The sequence below is a fragment of the Melanotaenia boesemani genome, chromosome 14, assembly GCF_017639745.1.
Source record: "Melanotaenia boesemani isolate fMelBoe1 chromosome 14, fMelBoe1.pri, whole genome shotgun sequence".
NCBI classification, from domain to species: Eukaryota; Metazoa; Chordata; class Actinopteri; order Atheriniformes; family Melanotaeniidae; genus Melanotaenia; species Melanotaenia boesemani.
The window spans coordinates 17,181,735-17,207,595 of NC_055695.1; the positions used below are offsets into that span (position 1 = coordinate 17,181,735).

Consider the following 25,861-nt stretch of genomic DNA (forward strand, 5'->3'; position numbering starts at 1 on the left):
AGACCAATTACATGAGTAACACATGAAAGGTCTGCTTACGACAATGAACCATCTCAGTTTGATACGTCCATTGATTGCTTTAATGACTCACTGGCATGTGATTTGTTGGAGCATATTTCCTTAATTCATTTTGAGTGGAGAGAATATTGGATCCACCCTTTATTCCAGAGATCTTTAAGATAAGACCTTAAGAGGTCTACGTGTTAGGAGAGAAATTTAAAATTATGTTCTTGATTTGATCTTTTTATTTTCTGTGTAAATTCCAGTGCAGTGACAATAGATATTTTAATGAAATGACACATTTTCCATAAAAGCCTGTAGATATAATGTTAGCCAACTTATTTTATTAGTTATCATAAAACTAGGAATAGAGAAACACTGTTAAACTGTATTAGATAATTGTAATTGTCACCCAATTTTTGTTTGTTTGTTTGTTTTAAACATATCAAAATGCAAAAATGATTATCAGAGCAATCTAGTTGCATCTTAAAATCCAGTCATTGTTTCAGGACATAGCCCACATCCACACACAGTCACACACACAAATCTCAGGTCCTTTCCAGTTCTTATAATTATGTAAATATGATGAAAAAAAAATAATTATATATTACACCATGTCGTTCTTTTTCAGTTGAGTTTAACAAGAACTGGTTTAAAATGCAGGTGCAGTGTGTTAAGATCTGACTACACCATTTAGAAAGTAGCAGCCAGGTCCTTCTAATCAAATGTGATCAAATGGTCAGCAGTAAGTGTGAGTGCCTATACAAAAGCAGCAGTTATTTTATTAGTTTTTTAATTATTATTTGTTAAATTATTCGTTTGTAAAACTTTAAAAACAAAGCTCTTTTTTTAAAAACATTAACATAGTTAGCGCCCAATTACCAGAACACCTCAGATCTTTTGCGGAAATGAAACACTTTTGTAAAACACTGTAAAAAACTTAAACAATCTGCTGAGTGCAAAGGCTCTCTTTCTGAATTAACAAAAAGACTGTTTTTTAAATTATGCAAAAAATAACACATTTTAATTAAATACATTCTTATTGTAAGCAAGAATTTTTCTTCTTTTTGCTTTTTTCCATTTCAAATTATCGTAAAAGATGACAGCGACTCAATATTTGTGACAAAAGCACAGTGTAATTAGACAAAACTCAGAAAAACATGGTTAGAACGTACACTTGTTAAAGAAACTAGAACACAGACCAACATGATGATGTTTACAAAAAAATATATAAAGAAAAGAAACACCTCATGTGAACTGTGAAGCACAGTGGTTGAGGAATGATGATTTTCCAGCAGAACTCTGCAGTATTTTGAAATTGGATTTGAGGCCATCTGTCCCACAGCTAAAGCTGTACACCAAGGCAAGGCAAGGCAGTTTATTTGTATAGCACATTTCATGTACAGGACTATTCAAAGTGCTTTACATAAAACAAAGGCATTACAGATATTTCGAAATAGTAAAAGACATCAACACATAATCACAATAAAATAATAGATTACATTAAAATGATTAAAAACAAGATGAGTTAAAAAAAAAAAAAAGTTAACATGCAGATTTCATGCATAGGCGCATGAGAAAAGAAATGTTTTTAACCTGGATTTAGAAATGTCCACATTTGGTGAAAGTTTAATCTCCACTGGCAGTTTGTTCCACTTGTTTGCAGCATAACAGCTAAATGCTGCTTCTCCATGTTTAGTCTGGACTCTGGTTTGGACTAGTTGACCAGGGTCTTTGGATCTAAGAGCTCTGCTAGGTTTATATTCTCTGAACATATCACAGATGTATTCTGGGCCTAAACCATTCTGGGATTTGTAAACAATCAGACGGGTTTTAAAATCTATTCTGTGACTGACTGGAAGCCAGTGTAAAGATTTTAAAACTGGTGTGATGTGTTCAGATCTCTTAGTCCTGGTTAAAACTCTAGCAGCAGTGTTCTGGATGAGCTGCAGATGTTTAATGCTCTTTTTAGGAAGTCCTGTTAAAAAACAATACAGTAATCCAGCCTACTGGAGATGAATGCATGGATGAGTTTCTCCTGGTCTTTCTGGGAGACTAAACTTTTAATTCTGTTGATGTTTCTGAGCTGGTAAAAAGCTTCTTAGTGAAGCTTTGATGTGGCTGCTGAAAGTCAGGTCTGAGTCTATCAACATTCCAAGGTTACGAACTTGGTCGGTGATTTTAAGAGTCTGAGTCTCCAGGTGTTTGCCAGTGCTGACCCCCTTCTCTTTGCTACCAAACAGAATAATCTAAGTTTTGTCTTTAACTGTAGAAAATTCTCCCTCATCCAGGTGTTTATTTGCTCCAGACACTGACACAATAAGTCTATTGGACTGCAGTCATCTGGTGACAGAGACACATAAAGTTGTGTATCATCTGCATAACTTTGATAACTAATGCTATAGTTCTGTAATATTTTACCCAAAGGGAGCATATACAAGTTGAACAGAAGAGGTCCAAGGACTGACCCCTGGGGGACTCCACAAGTCATGGCCACTCGCTCATATTCATAGCTGCCGATCGTAACAAAATAACTCCGGCCTTCTAAATAGGACCTGAACCAGTTAAGGTCTGCTCCAGAAAGTCCAACCCAGTTTTCCAGCCTGTGCAATGGGATTCTGTGATCTACAGTATCAAACGCAGCACTGAGATCCAACAGAACCAGGACTGATACTTGACCAGAATCAGTATTCAATCTAATGTCATTTAACACTTTGACCAGAGCCGTTTCAGTGTTTTGATGAGGTCGGAAGCCGGACTGAAATTTATCAAGATTTCCACTTTCATTTAAAAAGTCATTAAGCTGGTGAAATACAACTTTCTCAATAATCTTGGAAATAAAAGAGAGGTTAGAGACAGGTCTATAGTTGTTCATTATAGAGGCGTCTAGAGTCCTTTTCTTTAGGAGTGGCTTAATAGCAGCTATCTTTAGTGACTTGGGAAAAATGCCTGATGCCAGTGAACTGTTAACTATCAGTAGGAGATCACTTTCTACTGAGGTAAAAACTGTTTTTAAAAAGTCGGATGGTATCATGTCCAGAGTGCATGTTGTTGATTTCAAATGCCAAACTGTTTCTTGTAGGATTTTTAAATCAACCATTTTAAATTGCGACATAACAGAATTATTTCTGGGTTTTTGACACAGACTAGTTTTCTTGTGTGACTTTGTGGAATTAATATTTTGCCTAATTGTTTTAATTTTTTGGCTAAAAAAGTTGGCAAATTGGTTGCATTTCTCACTAAAGTGTACCCTGCCTCTCACCTGCTAATTCCTGGGATAGACTCCAGCTTCCCTGCAACTCTGAATTGGAATAAACAGTATAAAAATGAATGGATTGCTCTGTCTTTCTTTTCCTCAGTTGTTTAAATAATGTCTTTTTGCATTTTTTTTTTTCTTTTGTTATCAATCAGCCACAGGGCACATTCAAAACAGCTAGTATGTTGATATCCAGTTGCTGGCATGTGACGCGGTGAGTAAAGTGGTTAAAGGGAAACTCAAGTGACAAAATGCTGCAGCAGGAAACATTGTGCGGTTTCTCAGCCTCAGGATGCTACTGGACGATAACTACTCCAGGAATGCACATAATAAATGTCACTGTGTTATCAAAACAAGTCAGAAACACATATTTTTAAGGTCAGAAAATTACATAATGCTACTTTAAACCTCAACAAACTGAAGCAACACTGTAAATATGGAGAAAACAAACCTACAGGTTCATTATGACATGTACAAAGAGAAACTGAAACATCGAGAGGTGCCAGATGAGGTGGCTCAGGCATCTGGTTAGGATGCCTCCTGGACGCCTCCCTGGTGAGGTGTTCCGGGCACGTCACACCGGAAAGAGACCCGGGGAAGACCCAGGACACGCTGGACGGACTACATCTCTCAGCTCACCTGGGAACGCCTCGGGATCCCTCCAGATGAGCTGGTGAATGTGGCCGGGGAGAGGGAAGTCTGGGTTTCCCTGCTTAGGCAGCTGCCCCCGCGACCCGACTCCGGATAAGTGGAAGAAAATGTATGGATGGACGGACAAAAAGAAACTTCACTCTTGTAATTTACACTGAGGAATGCAAGGAAGTCCTATTTCTTTGACATTATTAGCAAAAACTGTCATAATGCTCAGGCCTTATTCGCTACTGTCAACAGGTCAACAAATCCTCCTGTGTCAGTAGCGCCTGAACTTTATTTAACCAAAGCCTGTGTCCATTAAAAAACCAGTTTAAACACCATGACACAGTATAATCCCATTAGCCGCAAAGATCTGGGGAACATCTGACGTCAGCTGAACTCCTCCTCTTGCTGTTTGGACATCCTGCCCACAGGTTTTTTTAAAAAAAATCTCAAAGACTCGAGTCAGATCTGTTACAGATTGTGAATTTGTCTTTAATTTTGGGCGTCTTCCCGGAGCTTCTAGAAACAGCTGTAATCAAGCCTCTGCTAAAAAGGGGAAATCTAGACAAGACACAAATGAGCAACTACAGGCCGATCTCTAATCTTCTAAGTCAGATCATCAAAAAAGCCATTTTTCAGAACCCTCGGGTCATCTGGATCATGTCTCTTATCAGTTCCCAGAGTCAGAACCAAACATGGAGAAGCTGCGTTCAGCTTCTATGCTCCACATGTCTGGAACAAACTCCCAGAAAGCCTCAGATCAACTGAATCAATTTAAATCCATATTAAAGACGCTCCTGTTCCTGTTGCTGCATTCAATAGTTTTTATTTAGAAGTCCAAATCTGCATCTGTTTCTTTTAAGCTTTAAACTTTAAACTTGATCATGTTTTAATACTTTTTTCACCACTGGAACTTTATTTCTTGTATTTAATCTATTTTATTTTAGACTTTCCTTTCTGTTTTCATTTAATTTCTTCTTTTTTTTTAAAGTTTGTTTTTATTTAACTTGTTATTGCTTCCTGCAACCCGCTGTAATGCTTTTAATATTTTATGTAAAGCACTTGGAATTGTCTTGTACATGAAATGTGCTGTACAAATAAATTTGCCTTGTCTTACCTTGCCTGAAGATGATTGGGTCAAAACTCCCACAGCTAAATTGGGGGGCTGATAATCATCCATCAAATTCCTGCAAAAAGTGTTTCTACAAGCTGTTACATGATGGAGTGTTCTTAGTTTTCAGACACTGCTTCAGCATTTTGGCAAAGTTTTGTTAAATTGAAAAAAGATCATACAGTATGTCATGAGCTGTTGTTCATCTGAGATTGTGTTCACCAACATTTTAAGACCTCATAATGACCCTGTCTTGATAAGTAAAACCTTAGAATTCGTCAGATGAAAGAATCCCTAATGCTAAAGCTAAGTGCAGTTTGTTGTTGTTTGTTTTCTTGTTTTGATTTTTATTTAATACAATACATATGAATATGCATAATAAATTGCTCTTAGCATTTACCAGTCAGCCCCAGAGTTTGAGCTGTTATAGACAATAAAACTGTAAACTGATAACAGTCTAATTTTTTAATAAATGACAATTACATTGTGATCAACGCTGCATATCATGATTAATGAAGTATTGTTCAAGGTGTCATAGTGTCTGTGTTTTTTGGGGAGAAAGGTGGAAATAAGGAGCACAACTGTAAGATGTGACTTTTCCAAGAAATTATCAACATTTTCTGTCAGGTCCTGACAGTAATGGTAATTTCAGTCCTGTACAGATGATAAAGTCACAGGAGACAGTTGTGCTCAAATGTCATGACCTCAGTGGTCATCCTGACCTAAACAAATAAAGTAAGCAAACATATTCAGTCAGGGTGCCTCTTGTCGTGAACTTTGAAACTAATCTGATGGAAAAAGTCCAGAGTTTTCCTCCAAATTAATTATAGGGCTATGTTATGAATGAGATCAAATTAAACTGAATTATGCATACATCACCAGTAAATTACACATGGATAAAGTTTTGTAACAAGAAATTAATGAACAAAATCTACTCAGTCAAATATAACATTTGCTTTCTTTATCTTTAATGAAAGATTTCATAGCTCTAGGGATAGAGAAAGACAGATTTCTTTAAAATGGTGGAGTTTACTAGGTATTAAAATATATGTTTTCAACCATATTTTACATGTCATTACTCGATTTTATTCAAATCAACCTATTGAAATACATTGACAGGTTCAGTATCTTACCTAAAGATACTTCAGCACACCTTCATGCCAGTGACTTTCCAATTAAAGGATGAACTCTTTACTTTCTGAGCTACATTTTCAGCTGTCAATCAGTATCAATGTACAGCTGAAATTTACATCAACTGCCAGAAAAATAAATGAGAGTGAAGGCATTTTCAACTAAAGCAGGAATTGCTGAAACACAAAACATAGTAAACATTTTGGGACACAGTGCTCAAGTTTGACATGGCATTTTGAAAAGAACAGGGTCAGGTGACCCTAACTTGTCATCCTCTGATGGTCTAAAGGCTCAATAAGTTATCTATCAAATCAAGTGCAACAACCAAACAAGCCATGGTTCATATCTCACTTTCATTACATCACAGGTAGGTTTTGTCAGCACAAAATTTTGCTATAAAAGGCTACCTGTCACCACAGACCATCACAACCTCATCAGCCATGAAAGCGGTTGTGCTTGCCCTGACTCTGGCCTTCGTGGGTAAGTGGGATTCTGCCTTTCTAAAAGAGTGCTACTCTTAAAGATACAGCTTTAATTAGTACTTTAAAACTTCTTTTTTTATTATTTAGCATTTTTATCCTTTTTTAAAAAATTTTTAAATGATTTTCTCTAATGAATCACTTCATTAAACATTGTTAAACTTCCAGGGTTGTTCATCTCTTTTCCTGTCTGTAAAATTAAATACATTTTATCATTATTAAACACAACATGCAGCAACTTTAATATATTTCTCATTTGCAAAAGACTTATCAGTTTAATGTTGCATATTTCCATTGAGACTTTCTGTTAAATCTTGAGCCGTGTAATATTTTAAGCATATAAGCTCACAGAATTTTATCTAGAACTAACCTGAAACTTTTTCTAATCAATTCAATTTAAACAGTATCAAATAAAACACTGGAGAATATTTTTTTTAGACTTTTGTGTGTATTTTTATCATATACAAATTGGCTCCTTTTTTTGTAAACTTAGAGTGCTTTTTTAAATGTGTGTTTTTTTAGTGTTTTAATCATATTTGTTCATTTTGGGCAACATTTTTCGAGTATTTCTTCCTGTCATCTGTTAGCAGCATGTGTAACTTCAGGATTTAGTGGTTTACATTTGAATGCATATTTTTACTGACATATTTAAATTTTTGTATTTCCATTTAGCTGGACAAAGTCATAACTTTGGTAAGTTCATTTCTTCATTGCAACCTTAAAATGCACTCATCATTATGCAACATTTACTCCAGCTAACCTTAGAGAAATCAAATGATCCTCTTAAAATCTTGTACATTTCAGAATTTACAGTTAAAAATCATCATAACCTTTTCATATTGCTCATGATAAAAGATAGATCACTTCTCACTAACAAAATTGTGCTTATAGCTCCTGATTTTGCTGCCGATAAGACCTATGTGTACAAGTATGAGGCATTCATCCTGGGAGGTCTGCCTGAGGAAGGTTGGGCGAGAGCCGGAGTCAAAATCAAGTCCAAAGTTCTGATTAGTGTTGAAGCCCCAAATACATACATGCTGAAGGTAAAGATCAAAGTCATGAGCAAGCAACAATAATTTTACCTTTAGAAATACATACTAACTGGTCAAAATGTCATTTCTAAATTCTAGATTGAGGACCCTGAGTTGTTTGAGTACAGTGGCTTTTGGCCAAACGACACAGCAACCAAAGCAGAAAAGCTGACTGAAGCCCTGGCACCTCAGTTTCTGATCCCTATTAAGTTTGAGTATACCAATGGTATTGTTGGAAAGGTTTATGCACCCGAAGAAGTCTCGGCTTTCGTGCTGAACATCTACAGAGGTATCTTGAACATCCTTCAGCTCAACATCAAGAGGACACACAATGTCTATGATTTGCAGGAGGTTTGTCAAAGATCCCAGAGAAGTCTCTTTATTCTAAATCTCAATACATAAAGTTAAAACTCCTTACTAAAATAGGTGCTCTGCTCCACAGGCTGGAACCCAGGGTGTGTGCAAGACCCTTTACTCCATCAGTGAAGACATCAAGGCTGAACGGATCCTTCTGACCAAGACCAGGGACATGAACCACTGTCAGGAAAGGATCATTAAAGACATGGGGCTGGCATACACTGAAAAATGTGACAAGTGTCAGGAGGTAAGCTAAAGTTAATTTTGCACCATGCATACATCTGTGAAAGCAAAATTTTGCATGAATGGGCAACTTTATTGTTTGTATTTACAGGAATACAAAAACCTGAGAGGTACATCATCCTTCACTTACACCATGAAACCAGTTGCAAGTGGCGTCATGATCCTGAAGGCACATGTGAATGAGCTGATCCAGTATTCACCTTTCGCTGAGAGCAACGGAGCTGCTCAAATGGAGACCAAGTATGTCAAAAGTTACTGAGAATGTATATTATTTGGATTAAATGTAACTGCAGCTTAATCTTTTCATATTACTTTAAGGCTATCCCTTGTGTTCCTGGAGATTGAGAAAGACCCCATTCCATCCATCTCAGCTGAGTATCGTCATCGTGGATCTCTTAAGTACGAGTTCTCTACTGAGCTTCTTCAGACACCTCTTCACCTTATTAAGATCACCAATGCACAGGAACAGGTATGACTTCAGACTCATTCCTGAAAGCATAAATGAAGTCAAGAATAAAAATATATAAGTCTTCACCAGACAGTATTCAATAATACCCCTTTCAAACTGTGTTTTTAGATTGCAGAGCTTCTGAATCACCTGGTTACCCACAATATGGAAAGTGTCAATGAACATGCCCCTCTGAAGTTTTTGGAACTGGTTCAGCTACTCCGTGCAGTTCGCTATGAAGACCTGGAAACGTTCTGGAGCCAATATGAAAAGATGTATTCCCACAGGTAGCTTTCAGTGATTAAACATTTGAATTATGTTAAACAATAATAATAAATACAGTATGCGTGTCATTTTTTAATATTTCCGTCTTTGCTTTGTCAGACATTGGTTTTTGGATGCCATCCCTGTCACTGGAACTCATGCTGCTCTTAGATTCATCAAGGAGAAATACCTGGCTGATGACATTAGCATTGCTGAGACGATTCAGGCTTTGGTTGCAGCTGTTCACATGGTCTCAGCAAACCCCGAGACTATCGAGCTGTTTGAGGTTGGTAAAGCCCAAAGGGATTGTCATTAAGAAGAATGGGCACATTAAAACTTTTCTCAACATTTGCACTGTTCTAGACCCTGACAACCACAGAAAAAGTAGTGACAAACCCAGTTCTGCGTGAAATTGTCTCCCTCGGCTACGGTACCATGATTTACAAATACTGCTCTGAGATTGCTGATTGTCCCACTGAGTTTATAAAGGTAATACAACAACATTTTTTGCTTCAAATTTCAAAGAAGCAAATGAGTAAGAAATGGAAAACTTGATGTTGTTCAATTTCCTCCAACAGCCCATCCATGAGCGTCTTGCTGAGGCTATTTCTAAGGGTGAGACAGAGGACATCATCCTGTATATTAAGGTTTTGGGAAATGCTGGACATCCTTCTAGCCTCAAATCCATCACAAAGATCATGCCCATTCACGGCACTGCTGCTGCATCTTTGCCACTGAGAATCCATGCTGAAGCCATCATGGCCCTGAAGAACATTGCAAAGAAAGAACCCAGAATGGTTTGTTCTAAACATTGAGGAGTATTTCATACTGTGCTGGTCTTTACACTCCATGTTGAGTTTGCTTTCTCCTCTGAATTAGGTCCGGGAATCGGCTCTTCAGCTGTACATGGACAAGGCTATCCACCCAGAGCTCCGTATGCTTTCCTGCATCGCCCTGTTTGAGACAAATCCTCCAATGGCATTAGTGACAACTATTGCCAATGCTGTCAAGACAGAGGAGAACTTGCAGGTGGCCAGCTTCACTTATTCTCACATGAAGTCCCTGAGCAAGAGCCCCTCCACCATCCACCCCTCAGTGTAAGAGATCTTTCTGATTCAAGTTTATCTTCAAGTATATCTGCACAAACTGATCCATTTCTTTTATGCTTCTATTGCAGTGCTGCAGCTTGCAGTGTTGCCATGAAAATCTTGAGTCCCAAGCTGGACAGACTGAGCTATCGCTACAGCAGAGCCGTCCATGTAGACGCCTACAACAGTAAGGCCTTCATCACAACTGACGTTAAGTTTTATTTCTACTATAACATCAACTAACTGTGCATCATTAAATTCTTCTTCAGGTACCTTCATGGTTGGTGCTGCTGCTACAGCTTTCTATATCAATGATGCCGCCACCATCCTGCCAAGGTCTGTTGTTGCCAAGACCAGAGCCTTCTTTACTGGAGCTGCTGCTGACGTCCTGGAGGTAAAGCAAAAGTGAAAAGTTGGCTAGCTGTTCAGCAGCTAATTTAAAAGTTATTGCTTTAAAATCAAGGATTTTTGTTTTTCTTAGGTTGGAGTGAGGACTGATGGACTTCAGGAAATTCTGCTGAAAAACCCCACACTTATTGACAATGTTGACAGGATCACCAAGATGAAGCGCGTCATCAAAGCTGTAAGCCACAGTGAGAGTTACAAAATCAAAAATGAACTCTTATACATGCCAGCATGATGATCATATCACATTCCCTGTCCATAGCTCTCTCAGTGGAGGTCTCTGCCCACCAGCAAACCTCTGGCTTCTATCTATCTCAAGTTCTTTGGACAAGAAATAGCCTTCGCTGACATTGACAAAACCATGATTGACCAGGCTGTTGCGGTATGATACAAAAAGAAACCCGTCAATTTCTATTTTAATGAATGCTTTGCAAAACATGAAATTTATTATACAATCTTCCCCTGCAGCTGGCAAGCAAAATCTCTGTTCAGGAACATGTAAGAGATGCTCTGAAGACTATGCTCCTGTCTGGTATCCATGTTCACTATGCTAAGCCTCTGTTGGCTGCTGAGGTGCGACGCATTTTCCCCACTGTTGCTGGTCTTCCAATGGAGCTCAGTCTGTACTCCGCTGCTGTGGCTGCAGCTGCCATTAAAAGTAAGTAAAAACCAAAAAAACATTCAGTGTCTTGAACCTAAACATAAATCTTTGCTAATTCTTAAACACTGTAAAAACAACATTTCCCTTTTAGAAGAAAAAAGGAACCTATATGGGTAGTATTATGCAGAGGTAACTCATGAGCTCATTTGTCTTCTTAGTCACACCCACAACTACACCACGTCTGCCAGAAGACTTCCCCCTCACCCACCTCCTGGAGACAGATATAAGGCTTGAGACTGAAGTCAGACCCAGGTAAGCTCAATCTCTGACCATCTCATTTGACTCAAAATTGTGCAAACTATTTTGTCATGAAACTGAACATAAAAATGCTCTTTGTCTCTAGCATTGCCATGAACACATATGCTGTGATGGGAGTTAACACCGCCATTCTTCAGACTTACTTGGTATCAAGAGCTAGACTCTACTCCATTGTGCCAGCCAAGATTGCTGCAAGACTTAACATCAAAGATGGTGACTTTAAGATTGAAGCTCTTCCTGTTCCTGTGCCTGAAAACATTACAGCTGTTGAGTAAGTTTTGTATTTAACTCATTGCTTAGAGATTTAATGTCAACTCTAACTTTACCGTGCAATTCTGCATGCTTACATCCTTGTCTCTCTTTAACAGCCTTGAGACCTTTGCAATGGCAAGAAATATTGAGGATCCTACTTATGAGAGAATAACTCCAATCATCCCTGCCAAATACTTGTCATACATCTCAAACAAGACTTTATCATCTACGTTTGATTCCTCTTTTGCTGAATCTGATGAGGTTAGTGTGGAAACTTTAAAAAATAGTTTTAGATTCCTTAAAATTGCAGTTCAAATAATCAAAATGTATTTCTGCTTATAGTCCTTAGAGATACTTCCCCTGGACGACGAAATTGTCAAGTTCAACAAAACCTTCCGTTCATTTTCTAAGAGGTACTGTGTTAAGTACGCTGATGTTGGACTCAAGGCCTGTTTTAAGGTTGCCACTGAAAATGGTGCTGCTGTCCGAGACATTATCCTTTACAGACTGGCTGGGCGTCACAATGTCTCTTTCTCTGTCACACCAAGTAAGCATTAAGAAAACACTTTGTGTGTTATATAGGAGCACAATGTACAAGTTATTAATGGCAGTATTTAATAATACTTTCAGTGGAAAGTGATGTCATTGAGAGACTAGAAATGGAAGTTAGAGTGGGACCAAAGGCTGCAGAGAAGCTCGTCAAACAGATCACCATCAGTGCAGAGGAAATTGAGGGAGCACCAATCTTGATGAAGCTCAACAAAATCCTGGCTCCAAGCAGAAACCGCTCCTTGTCCTCCTCTAGCTCCAGCAGCTCTTCCTCAAGTCGTTCCTCCAAGTCCTCTTCCAAATCTTCCAGCTCTTCATCTCGTTCCATCAGAAAGGTTGGTGATCTACTTGGCAACAGCAACAGCAGCAGCAGTAGCAGCAGCAGCAGCAGCAGTAGCAGCAGCAGTAGCAGCAGCAGCAGCAGCAGCAGCAGCAGACTCAGCTCCTCAAGATCTGTCAGCAGCTCAGCCAGGACCAGCTCTGCATCAAGCCTTGCATCTCTCTTCAGTGCTAGCTCCAGTTCTTCTCGCTCCAGCTCTCGTGCCTCAAAGGTAAACATCTCAAAATAATCTTGTAACTTGAAAAAAAAAATCAACATGGTTTGTGTGGGAACTGATTATAATATGTCTTTTTAACAGCAAATGGTGTCTTTCCATAAGTTCAAAAAGAACCATAAGCAGGTATGTTTATAATGTGTCTAAATAAAATACGTCTATTTTTGCCTGGTGCTTCACTGTCTTAATATATTGTTGTTTTAGGTTCAAACTTCAGTAGAGGAATACAACAGCAACAGCAGTGCCTCAAGCTTTGAAGATATCTACAGAAAGGTGAAATTTGATAATCGGAAACAAAAATAATAATGAAAAATAGCATAACAGTAAAATCCTCCTTTCTAATGTATTTAATATGGTTGCTTGATCCAATACACCATGGCTGTCCCCACAGAACAAATTCCTTGAAGATGAGGCTGCCTACGTTGCCATCGTCTTCCGTGCTGTTAGAGCTGACAAGAGGCTGCAGGGATATCAGATCGCTGCCTACCTTGACAAACCAAATGCTAGACTTCAGATTATTTTTGCTGACCTGGCTCCTGAAAACAACTATAGGATCTGTGCTGATGGAATTCTGTTAAGCAAGCACAAAATAACGGTAAGACACTGCCTTGCTTTTTAATTACAATAAAAAGATTGTGAAAGGTAGTTTATCAACATATCTGATGTTTTTTTTTCTTTTTTTGTTAGGCTAAATTATCTTGGGGAGAAGACTGCAAGGAGTACAGCACCATGATTACAGGTGAAACTGGCCTGGTCGGGCCAAGCCCTGCAGCTCGTCTGAGAATGTCCTGGGAGAGACTACCATCTGATCTCAAACGCTATGGAAAGATGTAAGAAACTTTATGCTAGTTGGTGTAAACCCGCTCATGTGCCATGTAGACGTGACGTGTGAAATATTTGACATTGGGAAACTTTTTTTCAGGGTTTATGACTACATTCCTACCAAAATGATGTCTGACTTGATTCGTGTAAAGAGTGCAAACAGCACCAGGAGGATCTCCTTCACTGTGGTTGCATCATCTGAAAGGACTATTGATTTCATTGCAAAAACACCAATGGTATGAGAACTCATTTTATTTTCCCAAATTAAAACCTAATTCATGTTTGAATAACTGAGATTATTTCTTCCTACAGAGCACTGTCTACAATATGACTGTGCGTCTTCCCATCACTCTGCCACTCAGTGAGATCAAAGGCCTCACCCCCTTTGAAGAAATCCCTGCTAAAGCCCACTATGTGTTTGCCAAGGCTATCGCAGGTAAAGACTAGAGTCGCTGTTCAAAATTGAACACACTAACCATCCCTTTGTCCAACAAACAAAGTTAAAAGCAGTCTTTTTTTTCTTTTTTTCCCCTTTCCAGCTGAATGTAGCTCCTTCGAAGATACACTGACCACATTCAACAACAGGACATACAAGAACAGGATGCCCTCTTCTTGCTACCAGGTTTTGGCTCAGGACTGCACCGACGAACTGAAATTCATGGTTCTGCTGAAGAAGGATTCCATGGAGCAAAACCATATCAATGTCAAAATTTCTGACATGTAAGAAGTCATTTAAAGAAAAAAAAGTTTTTTTTCATTTTAGTTAACCATACTTAAAGAAAAATGTTTTTTTTCTTCTCTTCTTGTAGAGATATTGATCTTTATCCCAAAGACAGCAATGTGATTGTAAAGGTTAATGGAATGGAAATACCCTTAACCAGTCTGCCATACCAGCATCCAACAGGTTTCTATACACAGTCTTTATTTTGTCAAAACTATATTTTTTCCTCAGTCAAAGTGCAGCCTTTGATTTGATACTACTACTAAACATGAACCCTGTTTTACAGGTTCCATCGAGGTCAGACAAAATGCAGAGGGCGTTTCTGTGTATGCACCGAGCCATGGTCTTCATGAAGTCTACTTTGACAAGGACACGTGGAGTGTAAAAGCAAAATTATACATGATCATTTTTTTCTGCACAAAATTAGAAGCTTTAAAGTGTGACTCTGCGAAAACTGAAAGATCAGCACCGCAGACTGTTTTCATTTATACCAGATATAATTGACGTTTCCTTCTCCTAATGTCTTTTTCAATCTTGTAATGTAGATTAAAGTTGTGGACTGGATGAAAGGCAAGACCTGTGGACTCTGCGGTAAGGCTGATGGAGAGATCCGACAGGAGTATCGCACACCCAATGGACGCCTGACCAAGAACCCAGTCAGCTTTGCTCATTCCTGGATTTTGCCAGCAGAGAGCTGCAGGGACACTACTGGTAAGACATGAAGCTCATTAAACAATCATTTTTAGATTAGAATTAGATTTATGTATAAATGTCCCAATTTATTTTCCATTTTTATCTCACATGACGGCTCCAGGTGCAAGTCTTTTTCTGCATCTACGAGAAACTTATTTATCAACTCTCTTCTCTTTCAGAGTGCCGTCTGAAGTTTGAATCTGTGCAGCTGGAGAAGAAGGTAAATGTCCACGGTGAGGACTCCAAATGCTTCTCTGTTGAGCCTGTGCTCCGTTGTCTGCCCGGCTGCTTCCCAGTAAAGACCACCTCTGTCACTGTTGGCTTCAACTGCATGTCTCATGGTAAGTGTGCAAAAAAAAATAACACACAAACAAAAATTTAAAGCATAAAAAAATCCCACAGTTCCCAACTTCTCTGGTGTCCTTCTTTGTACAGACTCTGCCCCTGAGAGTATGAGCAACATCTTCGACAGAAGCATGGATCTCAAGGAAACTGCAGAGGCTCACCTTGCCTGCAGCTGTACTGCTCAGTGTGCTTAAAACCATGTCTATATTCCAACTTTAACTTTAAATAAACTGCATTTAAAAACAACATTTCCTGAGTATTTCAGTATTTGTTTGTGACTGGAAGATTTGCATGGATTTAAAATAAATAAACAAACTGTATATAACATTTATCATAAATATATATACCCCTCTAATTAAAGCATTTAAACTCCTATAATGTGACATTCATTTAATTTAATTGCTAACTAAACCACAATTGTGCAGCCTCTTGGTGTAATATCAAAGTATTTTCAAAACTTAATGTTAACTTTCATCAGCTGAGTATATTACTGATCCTCAATATGCTACCATTTTTACAAAAAGCCGAATACCTGTGTTTGATTGGTCAGATGTCAAAACAAGTCTCTGAACAGGTCTGTCAGGATACTGACAGGGTATATGGTGTTATTACAGAGTTATTTACCTTTTAAGTTTAACTCTCTTTGAATATAGACTCCACTAAATACTTTCTTATAGTGGACATTTTCTCAGTCACACACTAACACAGCACAGTGAGACAATGGCAAGATTGGGAGGTGGTTTTGGGGGGTAATGGCCACTTCTGAAATCTCACTGGCCATGTCTGTGGCTACTCCAATTTCATTTACTGGCTCCTCAATTGTATAAACATGGGAATTAAAGTAAACACCTGTCAATCAATTATGACAGCCTGGATGATTGGGTGATCACTCTTTTAGGATCAGTTTTAAATCTCAAGCTTTCACTAGCCAAGCTGTAGCTTACAGAGCTGATTTCTGGTCAGTTGATTATGGGTTTTATCATATGAATCTTGGGATCTGAGGTACAAAGCTCCCATATTGGCACGGCATATATCTTCCACTAAGTGTCTTACTGTTTAGCTCTGGTGTTGGTAGGAAGCTCACTACAATATTGTCACTTTAAACTGTGACCTGTGGGGTAAGGTCAAGAAAATATAAGGGCAATAGTTTAGTTAGTTGTTTTCTAATAGGTTAATTATCAGCCTGTTAGCAAACAAACTAGCACTAGTCTTTTTCAGCTTCTACAGCATGAATATTACCATGTAATATAAATATGTGTTTTCTGTTATATTTTTTCACTAGTATATTTTATGTACTAACCAGTTTGTGCAGTACAACATGGGACTAGGGTAGTGGGGTTTGAGAGTTTGGTGGGTAACTTTGTTACTGTTAAAAACAGAGCTACACTTCAGGCAGTAGAGCCAAGAACAGCTGCACTTGTGTTGACTGGTTAACTGATCATTGGTCCGTGTTTACTATGCAATATAAGAAATGTTTAAAGCCTCTCTTTTTCTCTACAAGAAACAGAACTTTGTGTTTGTAATACCAATTAGCTTTTTTAAAGTTCACATCTTTAATATTTTTATACAGTCATATTTAAATACCACAGACGTTCTAACTGCAGAATTTGTCATTTTTATTGTCTGTCATGAAGTTCACTGAATCATGAGCTTAATTGTAACACTTTATCAAAGGTTCTTACATGTGCTTGAACAAGCATTAGCACACTAGCCTATAACTTCCTCTAACAGAACTAGTCTCCTTCTACTGTTTACATGCACTCCAATAGACAGCTTAGACAACAGCGACTCCTAGTGACCAGAACAGAACAGCATTTAAAGTCATATCATCACAATGTCCAAAAACGTCAAAGTTCTGACTAAAGTTATTAGACATTATGCAATAATTAACTTGTAAAGAGAGTTTTTTTTATGTGATATTAAACATGATATTTTTGGAAAGGGCTTGAAGCTGTTAAGGGTTTCCAGACACCCAAGAATCCCTGTATTTCACACACTGACAGTACAAAAAAAACTGTTTCTTACACACAGACTAATAAAATGCCAACTCACAAAAAAGCTTGTTGTATTTCAATGATTTATTTAAGATATAAGCTTTATTAGAGCTTGTTATTTTACATTAAAACAGTAACTGACAGCCATCTGTCAACATACAATCACTACAGTGGACGTTCTATGTTATGTAATTTGTTAGATTTTGCATAATAGCATTATACATTCAACATACAACATAATAACATATACTTTAGACTTTTAAAACTCTGACAGCTGCCACGTTCGAAATGACAAAGTAACTTCACTAGATGTGACATCAAAGTCAATCTAACATAAGCTGCATCATCAGTCAATAAGCAGGGCATGCGTCGCGTTCAGATACACCTGCACTAATAAATAAAAAAAACTTTCCTCAGACTCAGCTGCTACACATAGGAACCAGCATGGCTACCAAGACAAGATTTAGATTTAGAGCATAGACATAAATAATTTACTACATACTCTTAGAGTTAAAACTAACTAATAAAAAAAAGAATTACATTAAATTTTCTTCCTGTCAAACAAAGTAAAAAAAAACACCAGCAGCTACCTGAATACGTTTGGCTTACACTGTTTATGATCATTCATTTGCAATCTATCTTCAGGCAGTTGATGTCTGCCAATCAGACATTTCCTAAATCTTACATAATCACTGAATAATAACATAATTTCAGCTTGAAATGATTAAATTTATTGGCTTCATGTAGAGGTGTTCTTCTCCTGTGTCAGTAAGTGGCTGCTTAGACCGTCATACCACTGTTTGCGTTGGATGGGAACATTTCCACAGAGAGTGCCTGGTTCTTCAGTGTGTTCAGTAGTTTTCTTTAGTTTCTTTGAGCTGAAAGTCACATTTTACAAACAATGAATGATAAACACATGCACTTTGATTTTAGAAATCAGAGGACAAATATGGACACCATACCTGTTTTCTGGGATAAGGCAAAATGTGCGACACAGCTCGGCTGTGGAAGGTGACATGACTGATGTGGGTGTAGGGGAGGCCGAATCAGAATGACATTCAGTCGGCTTTTCTGAAGCCAATGGTGTGCTCACCTCTGTTTCAGCTACAAAGATAGGAAAATAATTTAAGGGTTGCTGGAAAATGGCTAAATAAATAAAAAATTCTTCCGTTAATAACTTAAAAAAACATCTGAAAAAGACGTGTTGAAATATTTTACTGTTTCAACTTAAAAATCCGCTTTGATTCAAACAGTTTAATCTGCTCCCATCCACCGGCATCTTCCATTACAGTCCCACGATCAGCCTTTTGGTTAGTGTTTAATTAATTGCTATTAAGTAACAATTTGACTTTTGACAACTCCAATATTTAGAAAACATTGCAATCAAATCTTGGTGTCATTATTCATTATTTCCAGATTTACAAATAAATGGGAAGCACCTGTGATTTTAAAGCAGTTCTAATAAACTATGGCAGATTTCTGCCCTTTTTTCGCCCCTAATGCAGGCTTATTCAGCTTATTTTTCATCCTGTCTCTTCTCTGAGCTCTTTCCATGGAGTTCATTCAAATCAGCCCCTGTGTTGATGTCCAGTAATTAGCAAGTGACTCAGTGCTGTAATGCTAAACAAAAGCTAACGTGATCACCTGGAACAGAAACAAAATTATGAAGCGTGGTTTTTCAGGCCCAAGATGCTGCAGGACAACGAAGAATGTGCATAATGTCAATGTTCCATCAAAATCAGTCAGAAGTACAGAGTTTTAAGGTTGAAAAATTATATAAATTTGCTTTAAAATCCATATAGGAAACTTAAAGGAATGGTCACTTACACATCAAACAGGCACTTGTAGACTTTGACAATGGGAGTTTCTTTGAGTCTCCAAATGGACTCAAACTTAAAAACTGTTGTTTCAACCATGTTGCCCGATCTTCTTCAAAGACCTTCCTCTGGGAGATAAATCAGAAAAACAGTCATTTTGAAAACTAAAGTCTAAACATTTAAGCTGGAGTCAGAAACTTTAAGCACACACCTCTCTCTCCTAAATAATATTTTTAATCACCTCATGACTCAGTCTAATTGCTGCTTCGGTGAAGTTCCTCCTCTCCCTTTCAAAGATCTTTCTCTGCTCCTCCAAGGTTTTCCACTCCTCTCTGAGGCGCTCCTTCTCCTGTGGCATGTAGCTTTCATTCGTCAGTGATGCTGTTTCCTCATCATATTGAGAGCCCAGCTGCTGCTGCAAGAAGAGCAGGAACAGTTCATAGCCTAGGCCAGAAATAAACTTATTATGGAAGTGCTTTGTATTGAAAATAAAATCTCTTTTATTTCACCATGCAAACTGAGTTTTACATGAGGGGCTCAATCCTGGTTTCCAATAGAAAAAGCTTCTAGGGGTACTTCAAATAACCTTTTTTTTGGTATATGCTGGACGGTGTAGCAACTCCCTAAAGACTGTTAGAGGTGAAATGAACATGGTACTTTGTCTCTGTAGTGGCTTTGACTTTTGCAGATAAATTCAGTTGTACCTGTAGAAGCTGCTGTTGTGTTTGAATAAAATCTTTGCACTGCTGGATCTCCAGTTTTAGTCTGTTCATCTCATCTTCATGAGTCTCTCGAGGAACAGCATCGCTGCTTTTACTCTCAACATTCTGAGCCAAAGATACTGAAAAGACAAAAAAACAGAAAATCAGCCTCATCTAAAAAAAATTAAAAAATAAAATAAAAAAAATAAAAAACTCCATAAATATCTTTATTTATGTTGCTTCTGCATAAAACCTTTCTTGACTTCATTATAAAAACTGTCTCATTCTGGTTGCTGTAACAATTTATCTGTTGTGTTTTCTGTAGCTTTAATTCAGTTTACCAGGTAAATAGTTTAAAAATGCACAACGGATTTGACAATTTGAGGGCTAGAGGGAAAGCGTTCTACTCTGATCCCCTGAAATTCATAGCTCAATTTAAACCAGTGACATATTGATATATCCAGACTACCTTGGCTGTCTAGCCTTTCAACGTGGCTTTTGAGTCTTCTCCACTGGAGGCGAATACTGTTGGTCAGTTTTTCCCGGGCATGTACACAATACAGATCTATGCTTTCCTTAGTGGAGTCAAAGACCTCTTCCTCTTCCTCTTCTGAAGTAGCCTAAAATGAAAATTAAATACATTACACTCACTGTGCAAGTATTTAAAATTATAAACAGGCACAAATATTAGGAGTATTTCCATCTAATTGGGATACTAAAATAATCAACGTAAAAGGAAAATATTAGAACAAATGAAGCAGTGGCAATAAGAGTCACATTGATGGTAAAGAGAAACCAGTAAAACAACATGTCTCACCTGTATGCCACTGTGTTCATGTTTGTCGCCTTTTACAGACGGTTTTCTTGTGCTCAGTATGGACACCATGTCTTTTTTCATCTGCTGCAACACTTTCCTTAACTCTGCATTTTCCTGCATGAGCTCCCTCTGTCTGGTGTCATAGTTGCTCAGCAGAGTCTTATACATATCCCCCTCATGCCTTGAAATGAAAACACAATCATTTGTTTTATTTATTACTTATAGCACAGGAGCCAATTATAGTCTTGTTTTCTAAAAGCAATGTAGATCCCAAGCTTGTCCAACAGAACTTCCTCTGGTTTATACTAAAAATAACATTTGTGTCACCTAGAAAAAGTGGAAGAGGAGCTGATTCCACCGAAAGAAGGACTGAATTACTTCATCAGAATGTGCTGGTTTCTTGTTTGTTAGTTTTTTTCGGTATTCCTTCTGGTTGTCATTTACATAATTCTCATTTAAAATTTCTTCATAGGTTCATAATGGTAAAATGAAAAAAAAAAAAAACAAACAACCAAAACAACATAATTATTTTACTGAATTACTTTGCCTCTGTCTTTTCAGTTTTCCAAAGGCTCCTTTTCCCATCGGCTCTACCGATGCTGTTTAATACGTCAATGGCTGGAAGGCAAGAAACGCAAATACAGATGATTAGACATAGGTCATGTGAATTTTCACTTTTTGAACATACAGAGAAACTGGTTGAAAGGCCTTCTAAGTAGACTAACACAAAATGAAGTCACCTCAAGCAAAACACTTTACCCACTAAACATCTACCCCAGCTGGTCAAGGTTAAACGTATCTATACATCACATTTCCTAAAACTTATTCTGCCTAAAATGCTTTACAAACTAAAACAACTTTACATCTAAAACATGTGACAATCCTGCAAGAAACAATTAAAACAAAACACAAAAATAATTAAAAACAAGACTCAAAACAATGAAACTAATTAAAACTAAATGTTTCAGGTATCTTGAGCTAAAAGTCAGTCCATTAAAGTGCTTCATTAGTAGAGATTTAAAATGACTCAGTATTGGTGCCAATCCAAAATTTAGAGGCAGACTATTCCTGCGTCTGCAAGTGTAAATAAACCCCTTTTTAAGACTTTTGAAAGAAAAGAACGCCTGTGAAAACCGGCTCAAACTGCCAAGATTACCATGTTTCTTCTTACTTTGCTTATGGGTTGTTTTTGAGTGCCACCCTTTAAACAGAGGGTGAGGAGATACAGTCAATGACAGAAATTGTGTGTGATGGCTGCATTGTAAAAGCAAACATATTTGTTTAATCCTCTGACTGGTCCCGTTTTGTTCTCTGCACAGACATAAGTAAAACCATAAAAAAAGGTTTTATTTCAGATTTACTGCTTTGTTCTGCAGCTGGCTTGAGTTTCACTGTCTGTAAAAAAAATGCTGCCAGTCTTGTTTTTATCACAGTTTTGGAGGGACCAACTTTAAATGCAGAGTTTGTGAAATGTAACAGCTTGATGGGCCTTTAGTTCTGTTTCCATATTACCTTGTTTCCTCTCTTTTTTGTCAGCCAGAAGTTGATTTAGTCGCTCCTTCAATTTATTAAATTCTCTTTCCTTCCTTTTCATATCATGATTGTACTGGCTGGCCCGGCTTGCAATTATGCTCTGAAGTTTTTGCACCTGAAAAAAGGGAAAAACAAATGTTTTTTGCTTCCTGAGACAATGTATGAAGCAAACCACAAAGACATAGTAAATTCCACCCAGATTGTTAGTCGCTGCGTTAACATACCTCTTCTTTTTCATTCTTCAGGCAGTTCTGCAAACTCTTCACTTTGAGCTGAAGCTGTCTTTCTCTCTCTAGAAGTCCTGTGTTTTCCCTTTTCGAAAGTTCAAGCTGCTCCTGCAAAGAATAAATCCAAGCAAAGCCTGTTGGAGCAAAACTTAATGAATTGAAAACTCAGAAAGAGGAATTTCATTTTCAGAAATCACAAGCGCAAAGTAAATGTGCTTTGATGGTATTCTAATACAGGATGCACATTTTTTAGTATAAACTTGGTGTTTATAGTTTGTAATGCCAAAGGCAATGTCAACAATGCATTCTACTCTAAAACCTCATTAAAAACAGAGGAATAAGAAACAGTTTTTTGTTTGTTTTTTTTATTTTACCTTTAGACGAGTGCTGGTGAGCTGCAAGAAGTCCACATTGCTGCTGGACTTAAGCTGCTCCACTTCCATGTTTTCCAATGTTCTAAGGCCCCTGCGATGCAACTGAATCAGGTCATACATGCAATTAAGCACAGCCACAATGTTCAGCTCTGAGCCACCACCTGACTCTGTCCAAACTGGTGGGAGGCCCAGTGATGACACCTCCTGCACAGGAAGAGGGAAGGACATGGAGAACCATGACAATGCATTCTCTTCAACTCTTCACTGAATATTCATTACATTTGATGGAAAAGTGCCTGAAAACAAAATTTTTTATACAATTTTAGAGATTAGATCGATCATTTTTAGGGTTCTAAATATTACCAGCCAAACCTGGCAGATGGCTTTTATGAGTATACCTTCCACTGAGATAAAGTCAACCACTAGGCTCATGGATTTTTAAGATTTACCACTAATACTACATCAGAAACATATTAAAAACCACCAACCTGATTGATGTGTGACAGACATTCTTGCACATTGTGCTGTGTGCAGAAGGTACTGAGCATGTAGGAATTTTTGTGCAGTGGCAGAGACGACTGGCTGAACGGCCTCACGGGGGGTGTTCTACATTCAACGGAGCTGCAGCGGAAGTCCTTGACTTGTATGAGAGAAAAATAAAGTAGGTCAAATATATACACTAAATTGTCTTATGCCAATTTAACATATGTTAATAAAAGGAAAAGTTTTTATCTAAAATAAAATACTGAAGAAAAAAAAAAGCATTTTTAAAAAGAAGATTATTTTAATAGCATTCCACTGTGATATTGCCTGATTAAGATTAACAAATCAGCACTACCAAATACCGTTCAGTGTTTGATATTTAAAAGTGTTACCAGCAGCTGAAAACAGCCACCTGTTCACACAAAGCATAGTCTCACAGTCTCACTAGTTCTCAAAGGAGTCAAAAACTTAAACTCACCCACAGAGGACTCTGGCATTGTTACAGTGCAGCCGTCAGACTATGTGTAGGTTCATCTACTGCATGTGTAGATTACAAATGTTGGCCACAAGATCCACCTACATAGTCCTGAAATAGACGGTCAGATTAGTAGTGGCCAGGCACCACATTATGGATTACAAGGCATTGGAAGAGCACATGCTGTGGCGAGAAGGGAAACACACAGCACATTAAATAACAGGAGTTTATAGAAGAGTCCCAAAGGATTGTTTAGAATTCTACATTGAATGCATGCATATGAAAAGAGCCTTTTATTAGAATTGATGATAGCGTTGGCAGTCGACAGTATTGTGGTATTTAACATGTTACAGGTGGAGACCAGGCTGCCTTCTTATCTCAATGCACTAATCAGCTGATCAGCCTAATCCCAGACAGACAACATGCTGGTTTGTTTGCAGGGAGAGACAATAAAATATAAAAGCATAGGTACAGATCTTATTCCACCTCACCAGAAAACGTCTGTACTACTAAACATTCCCCAAGTTGCTGATTAAAACTTACACCACAATTTATATACACCATCTTAGGATAGAAGATGTGAATAAAGAAAGAGACAAATGTGTTTTTAGAGCATATTTACTACTCTAATAACAACAGTTTTATTAACTTTGTGGGGTTTTCGTTTTTGTTACCTCTAAAGGGTTTACTTGAGTTATTTCAGGGGCTGTACAATTGTACGATTTAAAATCAGTGATATTAAATTAGTCTGGTGTGACAGATAGCAAACCTTCTACAGCCACAAAGCTTAACAAGGCCAAATCCAGTTTAGACTGACGACACAAAAAGTGTTAACCTTTAACTCAAGCTCATAATTTACTCATTCAAATTCAAAACTAAACACTAGCAGAGTGAACTGTTAGTTGCAGGGTGTGGTTTGTTTTGACGGGGATTGCATGGGATTACGGGAGATAACTTATTGAGTTATTGTACTTGCATCAGGGGTTGTTAATCCCTCTGGAATTTGTTAAGTAATTTTCATTTATTTTATCATTTGAGTATTAACAGTGGTAACAGAACTTAGTTATGTATAGTAGGTTAAATGAAACAATTCCTTTACAGTTTTAAGTTTTCCTTTACTGAAATATGGCTCTGATTAATGTAACCTTGAACTATCTCATTGTTCACACTGACAAGAAAAGTAGAGAGATTATTAAACAGTTTAGGATAATTTACATACTACTTCCAGCCTTCTGACAGTCATGAATGCAAAGAAAGCTGACTGCATTTCTAGCAGCAGTTATTTAAACTGTACAGAATCCTTAAGCCAACCGCAGACGTCGTAATATATAAACAAAGTTGTTCGAATAGCAAATAAAAATGAAACGTTATTTAGTTTTTTCTTCTTCTTTTTTTTTTTTTTTTTTTTTTTTTTTTGAATATGTCAAGTTAAACTACCGACCTCGACAATCCCCGAAAGCTCCTCTTCAAGGCTAAACCTCTTCGAAGCTAAATTCCTGTTTGTCCTGAACAAGAGGAATCGTTTACAACAATGTTTACATGATGAACAAATGCATTACAAAATGTTTCGAAAACTTACATTGATCAATCTACTGTTTTCAAGTCCCCAACCACGTCCGTCTGACAGTGCACACCGGAGCACACAAACCAAACACAGCGCTAATTGGACGACTCGTTGTCTAGCAACCAAACACGGCTCAATATGATTGGCTATTGGCATAGAGGCCACTTCAAGCGTTATAAATGGCAATTAATTTTTAAAATGTGTTTCAATTTAGTCAGTTTTATGAATTGAAATTCTCTCTTACGAGCACAGAGGCACTGCAAGAAGTTACATGATCATATTAAAAATAAACTGGAAAAACTGATTTTGTAATCCAGTGGATTATTTTATTAACATGTAAATGCCAAATAGCGCATTTCAGGTATAAAACCAATGTGCAATGTGAAAAATACCTGCCACATTTATCAAATATTAAATATACAACGTATTTGTAAAGTCAAATGTTGTAATAAATGAAATTACATAATATAGAGAAAAGTATGGACTGTGCAATGTTAACTTGTAAAATGACCCCATGAATGAACCAAATTGCTGTTTTTAATCAACTATACCGCATGTCAGAAAAATACAAT

At 37.6% G+C, this 25,861-nt stretch overlaps 2 protein-coding genes across 5 annotated transcripts; one reads left to right on the plus strand and one right to left on the minus strand.

The window, feature by feature from the left end:
• The first annotated feature begins 6,539 nt into the window (after window positions 1-6,539).
• On the plus strand, window positions 6,540-15,550 carry LOC121652581 (vitellogenin-1-like). Its single transcript, XM_042005420.1, has 34 exons — window positions 6,540-6,614; window positions 7,286-7,306; window positions 7,505-7,656; window positions 7,744-7,995; window positions 8,087-8,248; window positions 8,336-8,484; window positions 8,563-8,713; window positions 8,822-8,979; window positions 9,077-9,242; window positions 9,320-9,445; window positions 9,535-9,753; window positions 9,836-10,053; window positions 10,134-10,231; window positions 10,314-10,438; window positions 10,526-10,627; window positions 10,712-10,831; window positions 10,918-11,107; window positions 11,269-11,362; window positions 11,454-11,639; window positions 11,737-11,881; window positions 11,963-12,167; window positions 12,251-12,720; window positions 12,808-12,849; window positions 12,928-12,996; window positions 13,115-13,318; window positions 13,411-13,553; window positions 13,646-13,781; window positions 13,858-13,981; window positions 14,085-14,265; window positions 14,355-14,449; window positions 14,553-14,647; window positions 14,812-14,977; window positions 15,139-15,300; window positions 15,395-15,550. The coding sequence occupies exons 1-34, from the start codon at window positions 6,575-6,577 to the stop codon at window positions 15,496-15,498; spliced, it is 5,070 nt and encodes a 1,689-aa protein (XP_041861354.1). The 5' UTR covers window positions 6,540-6,574; the 3' UTR covers window positions 15,499-15,550.
• Window positions 15,551-17,472: 1,922 nt separating this feature from the next.
• LOC121653195 (afadin- and alpha-actinin-binding protein-like) lies at window positions 17,473-25,364 on the minus strand. Of its 4 annotated transcripts, XM_042006500.1 has the most exons (15): window positions 25,305-25,364; window positions 25,167-25,230; window positions 23,729-23,836; window positions 23,256-23,407; window positions 22,768-22,971; window positions 22,391-22,501; window positions 22,146-22,281; window positions 21,176-21,251; window positions 20,634-20,814; window positions 20,286-20,436; window positions 19,820-19,956; window positions 19,357-19,530; window positions 19,126-19,243; window positions 18,261-18,402; window positions 17,473-18,176 (listed from the first exon to the last, which is right to left on the minus strand). In XM_042006500.1, the coding sequence occupies exons 3-15, from the start codon at window positions 23,745-23,747 to the stop codon at window positions 18,038-18,040; spliced, it is 1,740 nt and encodes a 579-aa protein (XP_041862434.1). In that variant the 5' UTR covers window positions 23,748-23,836; window positions 25,167-25,230; window positions 25,305-25,364; the 3' UTR covers window positions 17,473-18,037. The 4 variants fall into 4 exon arrangements, with proteins under 4 accessions (XP_041862434.1, XP_041862436.1, XP_041862433.1 ...); XM_042006502.1 differs by lacking the exon at window positions 25,167-25,230 and having other exon boundaries at window positions 19,357-19,527; XM_042006499.1 differs by lacking the exon at window positions 25,167-25,230.
• Between the last annotated feature and the right edge of the window lie 497 nt (window positions 25,365-25,861).

Excerpts from the sequence above, each read along its gene's own strand:
- LOC121652581 (XM_042005420.1), top strand. The coding sequence starts at position 6,575 with ATGAAAGCGGTTGTGCTTGCCCTGACTCTGGCCTTCGTGG. Across the intron at positions 10,628-10,711 it reads TGAAGCGCGTCATCAAAGCT|CTCTCTCAGTGGAGGTCTCT; the intron begins GTAAGCCACAGT and ends CCCTGTCCATAG. Across the intron at positions 13,782-13,857 it reads TCATTGCAAAAACACCAATG|AGCACTGTCTACAATATGAC; the intron begins GTATGAGAACTC and ends TTCTTCCTACAG.
- LOC121653195 (XM_042006499.1), bottom strand. Across the intron at positions 22,502-22,767 it reads TCACCAGCACTCGTCTAAAG|GAGCAGCTTGAACTTTCGAA; the intron begins GTAAAATAAAAA and ends TATTCTTTGCAG. Across the intron at positions 18,403-19,125 it reads TACAAGTGCCTGTTTGATGT|CTGAAACAGAGGTGAGCACA; the intron begins GTAAGTGACCAT and ends CTATCTTTGTAG.